The 17069-nt window shown below is 41.8% G+C and overlaps 2 protein-coding genes across 2 annotated transcripts; one reads left to right on the top strand and one right to left on the bottom strand.

Annotated features, from left to right (window-relative positions):
* Positions 1-1068: 1068 nt before the first annotated feature.
* On the bottom strand, positions 1069-5036 carry RpL35A (ribosomal protein L35A). Its single transcript, XM_080270383.1, has 5 exons — positions 4987-5036; positions 4779-4811; positions 3305-3449; positions 2088-2240; positions 1069-1133 (listed from the first exon to the last, which is right to left on the bottom strand). Exons 2-5 carry the CDS (start codon positions 4805-4807, stop codon positions 1110-1112), a joined length of 351 nt encoding a protein of 116 aa, XP_080126509.1. The 5' UTR covers positions 4808-4811; positions 4987-5036; the 3' UTR covers positions 1069-1109.
* Positions 5037-7569: 2533 nt separating this feature from the next.
* Positions 7570-15659, top strand: LOC145397223 (transcription initiation factor TFIID subunit 6-like). The gene is made up of 11 exons (XM_080270420.1): positions 7570-7725; positions 8388-8474; positions 9501-9654; positions 10478-10625; positions 10966-11095; positions 11612-11791; positions 12448-12682; positions 12942-13084; positions 13480-13678; positions 14341-14474; positions 15381-15659. Exons 1-11 carry the CDS (start codon positions 7579-7581, stop codon positions 15657-15659), a joined length of 1836 nt encoding a protein of 611 aa, XP_080126546.1. The 5' UTR covers positions 7570-7578.
* Positions 15660-17069: the final 1410 nt, after the last annotated feature.

Here is a 17069-nt window from a genome sequence, read left to right on the forward strand (position 1 = left end):
AGTACCAACATTCTTTCAGAGGATGAGAGAACTATTTATATAACTGGGCAGCTCCACCACCAGGTCATTATCAGTGCCACCACATGAAGGCATCCCTTTTCAGCACCTCGCTGTGAAATTAAGACACATGACAGTAGACAAAGTAAAAACTATGTTAATTCTGAAACACTAAATTCCTGGAGAGTTAGTTTGGTGCTTATTGCTTGGAACATTTATATATCTGGGCAGCTCCACCACCTGTTATCAGTGCCACCACATAAATGCATCCCACTCCAGCTGTTAAATAGACACGACAGTAGACAAAGTGCAACCAGTGTTAAATTTGAAACACCACATCACTGGTGAGTTAGTTTGGGAGTTAAATTATTGCTTCTGTGCAGTTAAGTACTATATATGCTTGTGGCAGCTATGCATTACAGAAAAATGAGAACTAGAGCATATCAATTTCTGTATCTCCTCAAGTGTTTGCCTGTTTTTACTAATGCCTCGCTATACTCAAATTTCTCAGATGTTTTTTTTAGTAAACTTGATATTGATTGAATCAGTTTACTTTTCCTTTAAACATCTAGTTTTAACACTTGATTCTGTAGGGGACTTAGTGAATGTTGCTTTACAGTCTAAAAGTACAATAAATGTCAGGAGGGAGTAGAGAGGTATGTAAGAGAAGATATAAGCTGGGAGGACGAAGAGTGAGACTAGTTAGGAATGTATATGAGTGACGTGGAGGGGAAGAGAGGCAGAGAGAGGGAATGAGGATAAGACAGAGGGATGGAGTAGTGGGGTATAAGAGAAAGGAGGCTGTAAGTTGGGGGAAGGGCAGCAAAATGGCAGGGGACGGAACGACATGGAGGGAAGTTGTTTATGGTCACCCCTTATGGGATTAAGGCATCTGGCTACATAGAGATATAGATCATCATCATCATCATCCAGGAAACCATTTACTCTGCTGGATGGTAACCATATAAGCGGGGCTTTTGGCCAGATTAAGTGTCCCCCAGATTCCTATATCTAAAATCACTTAATCAAGGCAGCAGAGATATAGATATACCTGATATATTCGCAGGATATAAAAACTTCATACTAGCCTTTTTTTTTTTATTGATTACAGCTTAAATTCTGGAGGGATACATCATCTGGAAGAGAAAAAAACAAACATTAATACATAAATCATTCATATACTCAATACAGTTCTTAATTTAGCATCATAAATCATTGAAAAAGTGAGTTAAGGAAGCTGGAGATACTAGGGAACTGAAAATATCTAGTTCCCTTCTCCAACCTAGAGCTGTAGTGAGGTAGGATCCAGAAAAGGAGGTACTTGTACAATGAAAGAAAATATACAATCAAGGAAAGTAAACGTACAATCATTTACTCATCATTCAAGGTCCTGGAATCCTATCACCATCACAAGCCTATCTTACAATTTAAAAGGATCTACATATATGGATGTACTATATGCAGAAAAAACAAAAATGGATAACTATATATATACTTTTCTTTTTATGCAAGAATAAGGAACAGGTACCAATTGTCAGAAGCCTGTAAGACTGTTCCATGAAAAAATAAAAACAAAATAAGAGAGAGCCAAATTCAAGATTCGTTCCTTTCGAGATGCCTGGACACACTGCATTTAAAAGACTGGAGACCATAGGCAATAGGAATTAGAGACAGAGGAAGACAATATGAAACAGACAGAGGAAGACAATTGGATATACACACAGAGGAAGACAGTCGGAAATACAGGCAGAAGACGGCAGGAAATATAGACAGGAAGACAGCTGGAAAACTGACTGAGGAAGATGGCAGGAAATACAGACAGAGGAAGACAGTATGAAAATAAATACAGGAAGACAGTATGAAATAAATATAGAGGAAGACAGTAGGAAACAGACAAAGGAAGACAACTGAAAATGCAGACTAAAGCAGACAGTTTCAGAGTTTAGTGTTGCATACATGATGGACGAGGAGTAACTGCTTACTCTTGTATATGTCTGAATGAAAAGGGGCAATAATGAGATCAGGACAACTTCAAAATAAGCCTTAAAATAATAAACCATTCTGCGCTCAGGTTAGAAGCCAATACTCACAATCCTTATTCTCTTGCCCATTGCGTGTGAGGGCAGGGATCGGGCAAACTTGGCCCTGACGGCTCCCGAGTTGCCGTGGATGCGAGTCACCTTCCCCCAGATGATCCTGATCTTGGACTTGCCACCACCTGGGCATGGGGTCTTGTTGAAGCACTGAAAGAAGACATATATTATTAGGAAATTATATTCCAACACTAAAAAACCTGATGAGTTATAAGTTTTGGGCATGTGGAGAGGATGGAGGATGACACCTGGGTGCAGAAAGTGACTGACAATGCTGCTACTACCACTACTACTGCTAGGCTTTCAACTAAAGAGTTAAGAGGAAGGATGGGACTGAAGTGTATTGGTGTTGTGTTAAGGAAGGGCAGATTGAGATGGTCTGGGCATGTGGAGAGGATAGGGCATGACAACTAGGTGCAGGAGGTGAGAAGTGTGAACGTCAGGAGTGAGGATGCGAGAGGCAGATCAAAAAAGATTTGGGACGAGGTCACAGAGTGTGACCTCAGGGATAAGGAACTGATTAGGGAGGCTGCCAGAGATCACGGCTGACACAGGCATGCATTTTGGAGCCTTTATAAAAATACAATATGATGGAGCGGAATAAAATAATACCTGTACTGCAAGACATAAAACATTTTATTAAAACATAGAAAACTACTTATGCCAATTACATGTGACTTAAAGTATGTGAATCTAAGAACAAGTTTATTGGTGAGTACTCTATCAACACGAAGACTGACAAAGCCCCGTCCTTTCACTGGTTAATGAAGCTCCTTTACACCTTTATCTACCCAATTTATTCTGCATACACCTTACTGTCCTCTTCTGTCATATAAATCCTTCCCAAATGGCCATATTCTGTATCATTAATAAAAGAATATCAACCAGCCATACCTAAAACTGAATAACTAAGGAAGAGATGCTAGGGTGCTTCCTTACCCAACGTCCACACATAAGAACATAAGAAGAGAGGATAACTGCAGAAGGCCGGTTGGCCCATGCTAGGCAGCTCCTAGAAGAGTAACTGAACTACTAGAATGAGATAAGGATAGCAAAGAAGAAGGCTCTCCCCCGCCCTCCAAACCCTCCAGCTGAAGCCGGCAGGAAAAAGTCAGAAAGAACACCACGCCGTATAGAAAAACTGGCGTGGACATTTTACAGGGAAGTGTGAAAGGAGAATAGAGACTATCATAGTGTACGAATCAACCACACACCTTGTAGACGTAGGCACAGCGCTTTCCAATGTAGTACTTTCCGTCCTCCTTGTTCTTGGAGCCCTGAACCCTGAGCAGCGCTGTGGTCTCGTGCTGGCGGCGGAGACCACGCTTGTAGCCGGTAAACACTGCCCTGGCGTACAACCTGCAAACCATCATCACCTTAAACCTAACGCACACTTGTATCTTTGGGGTGAAGTTACAAATCATCATCATCATCTATCCTACTTCACACTTCTGTATTAGGATATTACAAACCATTATCATCTACCCTGGTTCACACTTCTGCATTAGGATGAGGTTGCAATCATCACCATTATTATTAGTATCCCAACCCTAATTCACACCTGTATATCAGTGTGTTGTCAGATCATACTACGCTGTTCTAATTGATACACAAGTGGAACCTAACTTACAGGTGTTTCAAAAAGCCTTAAGTTGTTTTGACAGTCTCGTAGGAGCTGCCTAGCATGAACTAACTGGCTTACAGCAGTTATCCTCTCTTCTTATGTTCTTATAAGGTTTTTAATATGGAAAACAGTATCAAACTTTGTGACAAACAGTGTACAATGAACAGAGATTGAATGCTGTGGAGTTACAAAAACCCTACATTGAAAATAAAGAAGAAATAATTGGAAATTTTTTATTTAGTGACATAAACACTGAACAGAAAAAAAGTATCCTATATAACCTCTGGGAAATAAGAAAAAAGAAATTAATGGAGCCAAACACAACGTAGTGAATGATTGAAAAGGAATAGAGTTCAGGAGGTGCCGCTGAAAAGACATTACCTCCAACAATCATCTGATAAGAAGTGAAAATCACTGAAACACTGTGCACGAGTGAAAATCAATGAAAAACTGCTTTTAAAGGTGAAAATCTACAGAAGCTCCCTCCCTTGCTAGGCAAAATAGTTTTACTTAGATAAAAACTTAAATAGCAGTGCAGCAGCATTATCAATTATAGAACCATCAACTTTATATGTAAATCAGACATAGTGGCATCTAACAACTCCTTCTATCCTAACACTTATATCAGTAATTGCTTGGTCCTAACCTTACCATCACAATTCCATAAAATCTGAGCATTGCTGGCCAAGTTAAATGAGCTGCACTACTACCATACATAAAACTTGTCAAAATCTGTTACCAGCTCTCCAATATTTTAACTCGTACCGGTACTTCATGGGCCCAACTTAGGTCTATAATAACTGCCCGCACACAGAAGATTATTTGGCTGTGGCAGAGTGGCCATAATTGCACCGTAGCAAAAGCAATCCAATTCTTGTTAACTATTTAATCTATTGATGTTACACAAGACCGAACTTGGCGATGATAATGCCTGAATCTCCGAGGCCTTTCATGGAGCAAGCTTACTGTACATCCATTAAATGTTCAACTATATTTCTCCACAGTTGTTAGTAAATCTTGGTCAATCTATTATAATAACAAAAAAGGAAGTAATTAAAGCTTACCTGCCGGGCTTCATCACCTTCTTCGCCATCGTCCTGAAACAACAAGCGTCTTCCTCAACACGGCCATCTTATTTCCATCTCCCTTCATCTATTATACTTTCATCCATATACCAAAATTAACAGCTATCAATGGTGCTGCATAGATTCAAAAAGCTATTCCACACTTAAACTATATAAGGTAATAGAGGAATTATAGGAAAAGCCGTACCTAAATATGAACACCCGATCACAGGCCCGTCTTCCTCTGTGATTGTTTACAAAAAGACAGCATGGAGGCTGTGGCGGGGAAACACCTTTATCTATTTATGAAACTTTTATCGTCAAAACTATAAGGCATAAATTTCATAAAGCACTAATTTTCACTGTTTAATAGCTTTCAATTATACGCACAATAGGAAATGCTATTCTTACCTAGGATCATCAAATTTTCCAAAGATGTATGATCAATTGATGCTAGACTAGACAAGATTTAGCAATGTTCAGAAAACTAAATATATAATGGAAAGCAATAAACCATTAACACAAGTCTGATGTTATTTATACAAATGAACTTTATTAATTGAAATTTCTGTGTCTACTTGCTTTGTTAGACGTTGTGTAGGGGGATCCATAGCCTTTAGCGCTTCATCGTCAATGTTGACAAGGTTATCTCTCGTGCCCACTGAGCTATAAAGTTCTTGTACACAAGGATAAATAGAATGAGATATTTGGAGACCGAAGATGAGATGGAGGGATCGGGTAGGAGAGGTATATGAGAGAGGAGGGTGTAGGTTAGAGGGAAGGCAGCGAAATGGCAGAGGACAGGATGATATGGGGCGATTTGTTTGTGGTCATTCCTTGCGAGATTAAGGCGCCTGGCTAGATAGAAAGATATTTTGGGTCAGTTTGTGGGGGGACAGCGTGTTTGTGACTGTCAAGGGTAAAACATGAACATGTATATATTTTTTAAACTCTAATTTGGCCTAAAATTGCCCTCTCTCCACCTTGAATGCCGAGTTGTATCAATAAATCAACGCTAAAACATGTGTCCCAGTCATCAGGAAGTTCAGTGGCAAGGATTTTGAGTTCTACATAACTCTAACTTGACCTAAAATTAAATCGAAGAAACAGTATTAATTTTGGCACGACCAGAAGTGTTCTCACTTTGGTCCTGAGAATAGTTCCAGGCTTGACGTAACGGAGAGTTTTTCGATGTTAACCAAATTTCGTGGTGTGGGGAAGTGTTGCATGACAAGAGGAACTACGCTACTTATTAGACTTTGTTTCATGATAAAAACCTGCCATGTTTCAGAGCAATATCTTAAATTTAAACGCCAACTCATGATCAGCTTTTAACCCCAATACCTGGACGTTTCAGCTATTGGTCTGAAATCATAGACACTTTTTCATGAGGATCTCTCTTCATGGAAAAATTGGAGACAAACAGTGGTCACCTGTGTGTAGGCTATACGAGTATGCTGTGACGAGTGTGTTGATCGCACCACGTCTGGGTGTGGGATATTCATTAGGGATTATGAATCTCCCACACACTACGTGGACACTAATGTCAAAAAGACTCCCTGACTTTCCTTTACAAAGGTATTTCTTTGTGGACAGTCAAGCAGCTCTATATGAATTATTGTCTACTACTACCACAGATTATGATACGGTCAACAGATGTCTATCAACCATCCGATGTATTGAAAGCACACCTCATAAACGTAAGTCCATTTCACAACAACTCATTGCAAAGGCGGTGCGATGCCGTTATCCCGACTGCTGTTGTGCCTGTGCTTCTCTGGTCCCTGATGCTGCCTCTCTCCCCTGTATATATCTTATGAATTCCTTTACATTTTATAGCAAATACTACAGTATATCCACTAAGTGCACTCTGTTTGTTAAAGGGCGTGTGGCAAGACCCAATATTTTTTCTTCTTTAACGACATATACACCAACTTGTAACCAGTGGCTGAATAACTATTTACTGAAGGTGTGTGGCAAAACCCACCACCTTTTGGTGTATATGTACTCTGTATATCTTTATATAATCGTCACCATCATCTAGACCCCCTTTCCCACCCTAGGGCAGTGTAAGAAGTAGCAACGTCCCCATTCACTCATCATTCAAGCCCACGGAAGTTTGGCTACATCAGATACGTCAACAAAAAAAGAAAAAAAAAAAAATCACCACATTCTGTAGCTTCACATATCCCTATCTGATAGTCAGTCCAAAAGCTGTCACGTTAAAAAGGTGTGCCAAATCCCTGGTTATGCTCTTTTCCGCACAATATTCATCCAGCCAGCTCGGTCTCTTGACAGTCCCTTAGCCCACCGATTTCCATATATAGTACCTCTCTTCCTCACACACTTATCCACCATATCCCTCCACATTCTTGTTGGCCTACCTTGCCTCTTCCCTCCTTTAAATTGGCTCGGAAATTCCTTTTTCACCACTATTGTCATCCATTCTCTTCACATGACCAACCATCTCAGCACACTCGTGTCCACAGACTTCCTCATTCCGCATCTTTCACGAATCACATTATTTCGTATCCTATCAGCTCTCTGTACTCCACATACATTCCTCAGCAGTCCCATCTCCGCTGCTCTTACTCTATACCTTTGCAACAATAAATATTTCAGTCATCAGAGGTTCAATTTCTTTTTCGCCATTGTTATCGCTACTGGGCTATATTTGGGCTATTCCACGCGATGTATTTGGATTGGCAACGCTGATCTCGCCAGCTCAAAAGTCCATCCAATTTTGCTGTCTTTAGCGTCAACAAATCCTCTGTTTATGGTTGGCGTTACTGAGGGCAAAATGTCAGACGATGTTCAAGTTGCGCCTTCTTTTCCACCTGAAGCCATCAAATTCATTGCCGAAATGATCGGCATCAATGGAGTGGGTGACGATGTGGCCAAGGAACTGGCAGAAGAGGCGACTTTTCGATTAAAACATCTGGTTCAGGTGAGGCTTTTTGATGCGGGTCTGTGTTGGATTTATTATGACCGCTTAAAACACATAGCTGGATTTAATCACCCGGATTTATTTGCACGGAAGGATAGTTATAGCCTGTGGTGTATTGGTTAGATGATTAATAAGTAATTTTTAAACCACGGTTAGTGTCTTTGCCAAATACGAGATGCCTGTTAAGCTAAATGTCCATATTAGTTTTAAAAATCAGGTTTGGATATTATTGAGAAGACCGTCCAGGATAATGATTAATCTTGGACACCCTCTTTAGACTTTGGTCTCTCACTGGATTTTGAAAAGGGAAATTTTTATTTATTTATTTATTTTAATCAGGCTGACATCTTTCTTTTATATTCTGAGGATCATAGTGAACGTCAGCATGGAATCTTTTCCAAGCCAACTTCAGTATCCGTTTGAGATGTGTGAAAGAGAGAAAAAAAATCAACTAAACCTAAGTAAACCATTTAAAACATTTTTCCCTTCGGATGTAAGCCTTTCAAACTTCTGTTTTTGTCCCTACCTCAAAAAGAACAGTAGTTTCCCTAATTTTTTGAGATCCATTATTTTATTATGTACTGGGATACAAGATTCTTCATGTCCATATTTATTTTTCAAAGTACAAACTACAAATTAATTAAATATATTTTTTCTTACAGGATGGGATAAAATATATGCATCATGGAAAACGAAAGCGCTTCACGACTGGCGATTTTGACCATGTGTTGAAGATGAAGAATATTGAGGTGAGGTTTATTGATTGTTTCGTTTAGTTTCGTTTTTGAAGACTCCAACCTGCTTGCATGCGTCGGCCTTGGTCACCTAATGGCGGCTCTCCATGCTGCTTGATCTCTGGCAGCATCTCTGTTGATGTGCTCTGTTATTATTATTTAGTCAGTAGTACATTCAACCCTCGATATAACGAACCCCGGTATTCCGAATTTCTGATATAATGAATGGCCAAATTGCGACTGAACTTCCCTCGGATTTTGCCAACAAAGGTTGCTAAGTGAAGGGGAAGTTCAGGAATCAGCCCACAGTGACAACAGCATCCCTTCCTTGCACAGTAAGTGTATTGTAACAGTACTACATTATATTTTATTCTTATTATAGGTATTGTATTTATATGTGCAATTTCAGACAGTATTGTATTTACATTTACATCTTCATTAACCATTGAATTCTCCATGTAAAGCTTTGTAGAGTTAGTTTAGGTTATGTTTGAGCACATAGTACTTAATGACTCCCCTTATATTGTGAACTGAGTTTGGTAATCCCTTGGACATACCGACCCCCTCATATGTAACGAACTTTTGGACACAACAACCCCACCCCTCCCCCAATTAGTTTGTTATATTGAGGGTTTACTGTATTAGTATATTTTGACTGTGGAAGGGATGGAGCGTGAGAGACTAATGAGGAGATCTTGTTGATATTGCACATGAAGCGTTGGGGTGTGGATGTGGATGTGATAGGAAGCGTTAGGAGAAACACACTGAGGTGATTTGGCCATGTGGAGAGAAGGCAGAGTGAGAGACTGACGAGGAGAGTGTATATGAGTGAGGTGGAGGGGGGGAGAGGAATGGGGAGGCTGAGGATGAGATGGAGGGATGGAGTGGAGAGGTATGTGAGAGACGGGGTTGTGAGCCGGGAGCAGGGCAGTGAAATGATGGGGAACAGGGCGACATGGAGGCGATTTGTTTGTGGCCACCCCTTATGGGATTAAGGCGTCTGGCAATAGATAGATAGATGATGCTGCTACTCCTCCACAGCCGCTATACGGTCTGCAAGCGGTTGAGCACATCCCATTCCGGTTTGCGTCAGGAGGTGGCCGAGAACTGCATTTCCTGGAGGACAAGGAACTGGAGATCAATGAGATGGTTACCTCACAGACCCCTCGACTCCCACTGCAGATGACAGTCAAACGTAAGTGTGGACGCTGGCTAGTAGTAGTAGTAGTAGTAGTAGCCTGATTAGTAGTAGTAGTAGTAGTAAGCCAAAGAGGTATATGAGAGAGGAGGGTGTGAGCTGGGAGCAGGGCAATCAAATGGCGGGGGACAGGGCAACATGGAGGCGATTTGTTTGTGGCCACCCCTTGCAGGATTAAGGCGTCTGACAGTAGATAGATAGATAGTAGTAAGCCAGTGTAATTGTTTCAAAATGCCTCGAAGTGTGATTGTACAGTATGTATTTAGGTGATGAATGAAATAAAACGCCACCCACAGGTCATACTCTTTTATCATTCATTATTCAGACTCACAGATTAGACGTACCAGCAGGGTGACTGGCTACCTCTTGCTCATAGTCACATTTATCGTTTTGTGCTGAGGTTTTTTGGTGTTTGGGTATTTTTTGGTGGTGTTTTTTTGGTGTTTTTGGTATGCTTTTGGTGTTTGGGTATTTTTTGGTGCGGATGTACAGCCAGCCAAAAAGCGCATCAGCCATCTTACTGTACGCATCATTCTGAAACTTGGATGAAGTATTGTGATATATGGAACACACTTTGTTGACTGTACGATATTTATTTTTCTTTATTTTCCCATACTTTTTTCGTTGACTGTACGGTATTTAATTGTCTTTATTTTGCCATCATACTTTGTTGGCTGACTGTATGGTATTTATTCATTTTTTTTTTTTTTTGTCATTCTTTTTTCATTGTACGGTATTTATATTTCTACCGTTATTTTTCTTTACATTGCCATACTTCTCTGGTTGACTGTTTGGTATTTATTTTTCGTCACCGTTGCAGCTCACTGGCTTGCAATTGACGGTGTGCAGCCAACCATACCTGAGAATCCACCGCCCATCGCCAAAGACACACAGAAGAAGGACTCGGTGGATCCGGCCGCCAAACTCACGACGACACAGGACAACAAGGATAATAAACACATCCACGGGTCAGTAGCACGCACTTACCTATGTCTATCTGTCTGTCTCTCTATCTGTTTATCTATCTATTTATATCTGTCTATCTGTGGTACCTATCTATGTTTATCTATCTATCTATCTATCTCTCCATCTATGTCTGTCTCTCTGTCTACATCTATCTCTCTACTTATTTATCTGTGTATCCATTGCCACTACGCAGTGCTCCTGTCACGATCACTCTGCGCCGGTAAGTTTTTAGCAGGAGAGGAATATAAAAGTACAAAGGGGCTAATAGACTGCTTGTATATTTCAGCAGACAGCAGGAGAAAAAATACCACGAGAAGGAGTTTAACAACCTGTATTTTTCAGGCGTGGTATGAAGAGTATAGAAACAGTGAAGGTGAAGCAGCTGGCCACTCACGAACTATCAGCAGAGCAGCAGCTGTACTACAAGGAGATTACCGAGGCCTGTGTGGGATCTGACGAGCCCAAGAGAGGGGTGAGAACACACTTCATAGTATCTTTAGACTTGCTTGGTTCTTGCCACAGAGGACACAGACTCCCAGACAGCCAGAAGTTTATGATAGATGAACTTATCCTTGCCCTAAAATCCTGTCAATACACCAGACCTGATCCGGATACCACCATGTACAGTACAGACTATGAATTGATGCAGTTTTCCGTGTTATAAGCCTTATGTATATTTATTTGCATATTTATTTATTTATTACTGTGGGGTTGATACCATAAAGAAAGAGAGGGGTTTGGACACACTTTATTATATCGTAGATTTACCGTTTATTGTTGTTTTGTCTATCAATTGCCAGACTCCTTAATCCTTCAAGTAGTGGCCACAAACAGATCACCTCCATGTCTTCCTGTCCCCTGCCATTTCACTGCCCTGCCCCCCCAGCTCACACACCCCTCTCTCATATACCTGTACCTCTCCACTCCATCCCTCCCATATCATCCTCAGCCTCCCCCTCCCTTTATTTACTTATGTTACTTATTTCAGGAAGCCCTACACAGCCTGGCCTTCGACCCTGGGCTACACCAAATGGTTCCTCGGCTGTGCACTTTCATCTCCGAAGGCATCCGAGTCAATGTGGTGCAGAAGAACTTGGCTCTTCTTATATACCTCATGCGCATGGCCAAGGCGCTTATGGACAACCAGACGCTGTATCTTGAAAAATATGTAAGTTGGATATTTGTTTGTCTTTTGGCCGTGTGGAGAGGATGGAGAGTGAGAGACTAACTAGGAGAGTGTATATGCGTAAGGTGGAGAGGGGGGCGATGGAGGTATGGAATAGAGAAGTATATGAGAGAGGGGGGTGTAGGTTCAGGGGAAGGGCATCAAAATGGCTGGGGACAGATCAACATGGTGGCGATTTGCTTGTGGCCACCCCTTACAGAATTAAGACGTTTGGTTATAGATAGATAGATAGATAGATATTTATGCCAATGAGGTGATTCTGATGATGATGTTGATTGCGATGCCTTTATAAAAGATATAATACTGTACAGTCACACCAAAAAGTATGGCACAGGTTGGTCACGATGCTATCCGAAATGATCATTATAACTCATGAATTCTCAGTAAGATTTATTGGTAACCACTTTACTATACATATAATAACATCATGGACTAGAAATTGTCATAGCCAAGCCATATATTGTATCATTGAGAGAGCAAGTTTTTCAGCATGGGGATAAAAATTGTTGTTCAGTTTCCAACAGCCATAGTCCGGTGCTTTGAATTGCTTCGCGTCAAGTGTGCAGCGATACTTTTTGGTGTGAGCGTACATACACATAGACACCGGTATGTACGATTCACCCTGTTGTTTTCCACAGCTTCACGAACTGGTGCCTTCGGTGATGACGTGCATAGTGAGTCGTCAGCTGTGCATGAAGCCGGACATGGACAACCACTGGGCGCTGAGGGACTTTGCCGCCCGCCTCATCTCACAGATCTGCAAAAACTACAACACCACCACCAACGGACTCCAGACCCGCATCACGCGCGTCTTCTCGCGATGCCTCAACACCGAACGCACTCCTCTGTCAACCGTATATGGATCTGTGGCAGGTTGGCCTTGTTCTATCTGTTTATCTATATATCTATCTATAGCCAGATGCCTTAATCCCATAAGGGGTGGCTACAAACAAATCATCTCCATGTCACTCTGTCCCCTGCTGTTTTGCTGCCCTTCCCCCAACTTACACCCCCTTCTCACATATAGATAGATAGATATATAATATAGCATTTATAGATAGATAGATAGAGTAGATTGTGGATAGACGCTCTTGTGTAGCCTATAACAAGAACTTAATTTATGCTTTTCCAGGTTTATCTGAACTTGGTCCTGAGGTGACGAAGGTGTTTGTGGTGCCCAAACTGCGAGCGCTGAGTGACAAGATTGAACAGTGTATGGAAGGGATCAACGCATATGACAAGAATGCCGCATCGCATATCAAAGGCCTCCTGTTGGTAAGATATAGCCTAAAAATCAGATAGGGTGAATATATACAGTAGGATAAGGGGCTCAATAGGGAGGCTGCCAGAGATCGAGCAGCTGGAGAGTCGGCATTAGGTGACCAAGGCTGACACAGGCTGAAGTCTGTATTTCCTGGACACTAATATCAAGCTTTATTGAATTGTATGGCACTGATATTAAGCTTTATTAAACTTTATGACACTGGTATCAAGCTTACTATTAAACTTTATGACACTGAAGCTTTAGTATTAAACTTTATGCCACTGATACCAAGCCTACCGTTGAACATAAGCTTACTATTAAACTATATGTCACTGATATCAAGCTTTATTTAACTCTGTGCCAAAGTAAGCTTGACCGTGGAGCCTCATCTATACTCCGTTCGCAGAAAACCGTCGCCCCCGTCCTCAAGACCATGCGCAATCCTCCTGACACTGTTGCGGATTTCAAGACGGAATTTGGCTACCTGGGTCCCCAGTTACAGGTGGCGGTGGTGAAGGCGCGGCAGGCTCCACCACCCACCACAGCCACACTCACCACCACACCCATCCGAGCTATCACACCCACAACGTCGAGGATTATACAGGGTAGGTGCTGGGGAGAGACTAACTAGGAGAGTGTATGTGTGTGAGGTGGAACTGGAGGACAGGGAGGGTGTGACTGTCTAGGATTGTACAAGGTAGGTGCTGGAGAGAGACTAACTAGGAGAGTATATGTGAGTGAGGTGGGATGGGGGGACAGGGAGGGTGAGACTGAAGATGAGATGGAGGGATGGAATAGAGGTATATGAGAGAGGGGGTGTAAGTTGGGGGGAGGGCAGCGAAATGGCAGGGGACAGTACATACACACACATACATACATACACACACAATACATACATACATACACATACATACATACATACATACATACATACACACATACATACACATACATACATACATCATCTAAATAAGGAAATATCAAGAAAAGAGGTGAGTGGAGTGTGCTTGTTAATGCCAAATTCATCACATTTAGGAAGGAGACATTGAGTTATAGTACAGACTTGATAGATTAATAGATAGATAGGTAGGGGTAGAGACAGATAGATAGATAGATAGATAGTGGCACCTTTTTAATTCAAATGCTATATTGATCACTTTTAGGAAGGAAACGTTGAGGCATAGCACAGACTCAATAGATTGATAGATAGATAGAGGTATAGATTGATAGATAGATGGCACTCTTTTTAATAATGTTGTGTTTTCAGGTGGCATAGCGGGCATGGGGGGTCTGGGTCAGCGGACAGTCGTGGTAAACAAACCCACAGCCTCGGCCATCACACCACAACAGGCCGGACAGAAAGTGATAATCATGACCTCAAGACCTCCCACACCAAGCCAGGTTAGTGTGTGTGTGTGTGTGTGTGTGTGAGAGAGAGTGTGTGCGTGTGTGTGTGTGTGAGAGAGAGAGAGAAAGTGTGTGTATGTGTGTGAGTGTGTGTGTTTTTCATATGCGAGTAACTTATAGAGTCAAACAACCAGATTATAAATGTATATCAGTTTCATATTTCATTTAGAAGATTTTTGCTTTCTCAGTGTGGTAGGTAGAGGCACCACCATCCACTCACATGATGTAGTGCTCTCCAGGTAACTCTGCACTGAAGACAAGCCTAGTGGTTTCTGGTAGCTCAGAAAATCATTACACTGGGAGGCAACCACATAACTAAATACGCTGGATGACTGATAGCAGAGTGTGGAAAGTACGAAGCACAAATGTCAGGGGTACGGTTGTGAGAGGCAGACCAAAAAAGCCCTGGGACGAGGTCATAGGGTGTGACCTGAGGGATAAGGGACTGAATAGGGAGGCTGCTAGAGGTCGAGCAGCATGGAGAGCCGCCATTAGGTGACCAAGGCCGACACACGCAAGCATGTTGGAGCCTTGGTAAATAATACGAACAATACGATAGTGAAATTGGATCTTGTACGTATAAAAGTCCGTGTACTGCTTCTTGAAACTCACTAAACTTCAACCTACAGCTGTTCAAGTCCAACTGTTAAAGATTTTTTATGAATGGAGGACACCTGCAATCTGGTGTATGGACTTTTTTTCTTAGTTTTGCTTCCTCTGTTCATCTTCTGTAGAGAGAGAGAGAAAGAGGGAGAGAGTGGGGGGCTGATTTGCAGTCTGGTGTATGGATTTCTTTTTAGTTGTTTTTCACTTCCTTTGTTCATCTTCTGTAAAAAGAGAGAGAGAGTGAGAGGGAGATGAGAGAGAGAGTGGGGGGCTAATGGATCTTCGTTATGACAGACTGTAACAACGGAGACGGTAGGAGGGATGATGAAGACGGCCGTGGTGAATCCCGGCGCTGCGTGTGGTACCGGCGGCTTGACCACAGTAACAGTGAATCCGGGCGGTGGTATCCCGGCCGGCTCACTGTCCCAGGCCGCCCTCACCGCCACCGCTGCCCCACACCACCCACAGGCCACCAAGTACGTCGTGGTCTCGGCGCCCAACCAAACACCCATCAAGACGGAGATAAAGGAAGAGATTGACCCACCCCCTTCACAGCCCATGGACCTTACTTAATGTCATTGCTTTTTACTGTGTCAAATCATCATCATCATCATCATCATCTATCAATCTGTTTATCTGTCTGTCTCTTACACCCTCCCTCTCTCATATGCCTCTCTATTTCATTTCTTCTCGGTCTCCCCTTCCTGTCTGTCTGTCTATCTATCTATCTGTCTGCCTATCTATCTATCAATTTATCTATCTCTTACACCCTCCTCTCTCATATACCTTTCTGCTCCATCCCTCCTCTGTCTCCCCCTCCCTCTACCTCACTCACATACACTCTCCTGGTTAGTCTCTCACTCTCCACCCTCTCCACACGGCTAAACCACCTCAGCATATTTCTCCCAGTGCTTTCTATCATATCATCATCATCATCATCAGTTTATTTCCCACTAAAAAGTACATCACTATTCTCACCTGTGCTTAACAAAAAATAACAACAGCAGTAGAAATAAATATAGGCATACGAGAGAGGGGCGTGTGAGTTGGGAGGGAGGACAGTGAAATGGCAGGGGACAGGGTGACGTGGAGGTGATTTGTTTCTGGTCACCCCTTACGGGATTAAGGCGTCTGGCAATGGATAGATAGATGGTAGAAATATCAAAGTATCGTATTCTGCCATTTTACTCTGGTCTTGATTTAATTCTACTTTTATGGATTGTACTAGCCTTTTCCTCTCCTTTAATATCATCACTTTTCCCTTAATTCATCGTTTTTATATGTTATGTAAATTAATAAATACAATACATTGGTGGTATTTGTTAAAGCTAATGGATATATTTGTATAGGTATTGTTCCGATAATGTAAGGCATATTTAAAATTGTAGAGTCATAAGGGCCGTGTGTTGTGTATATTGCTGATAAATACGTAAGTGCTGTGTTCTGTATATTACATTTTTTAAAAGGAAACCGAGAATGTAAGATGCAGTTGTTTTTCCTCCCTGTGTTTATGTACTGTACTTTATATCGCAATGTCTAGATTTTGATACAGGGTTGTTCATAAAGCTTCACTAGAAATGCACCAGCAGAGTAGAAGAGTGTAATATGTGCTCCACCCTGTATTGTGTTTTCTGGTGGTTCAAAAAAGAAAGAAGGAAGGTGAGTTTGACAGCCACTTATATAAAAAAGTGACAGAAAAGTGATACCCTTCTTCTTGTTATTATTTTTGTTGGTATCTTAGGCTCAGCAGGACATTAACCCAGTGAACTGCAGTGAATTCGCCACCTCAGCCAGGCACTTCCAGAGATACTGTATTTTTCTTGTACCCAGCTGATGTGTGGTATGAATCATGTAAGTGTGGATGTTCTGTGCCTGTGAGGTGGAGTCAGGATTCAGGGGACGTGAATGGTGAGGGAATGAGTGTGAGGCCCATTTAGCTAAGGAGACTTTTGATTGGTTTGCCACAAGGGCGTGGGAAGTAAT

Source organism: Coenobita brevimanus, chromosome 40 (genome assembly GCF_032717465.1).
Source record: "Coenobita brevimanus isolate Jiangsu-jjx chromosome 40, ASM3271746v2, whole genome shotgun sequence".
NCBI lineage: Eukaryota > Metazoa > Arthropoda > Malacostraca > Decapoda > Coenobitidae > Coenobita > Coenobita brevimanus.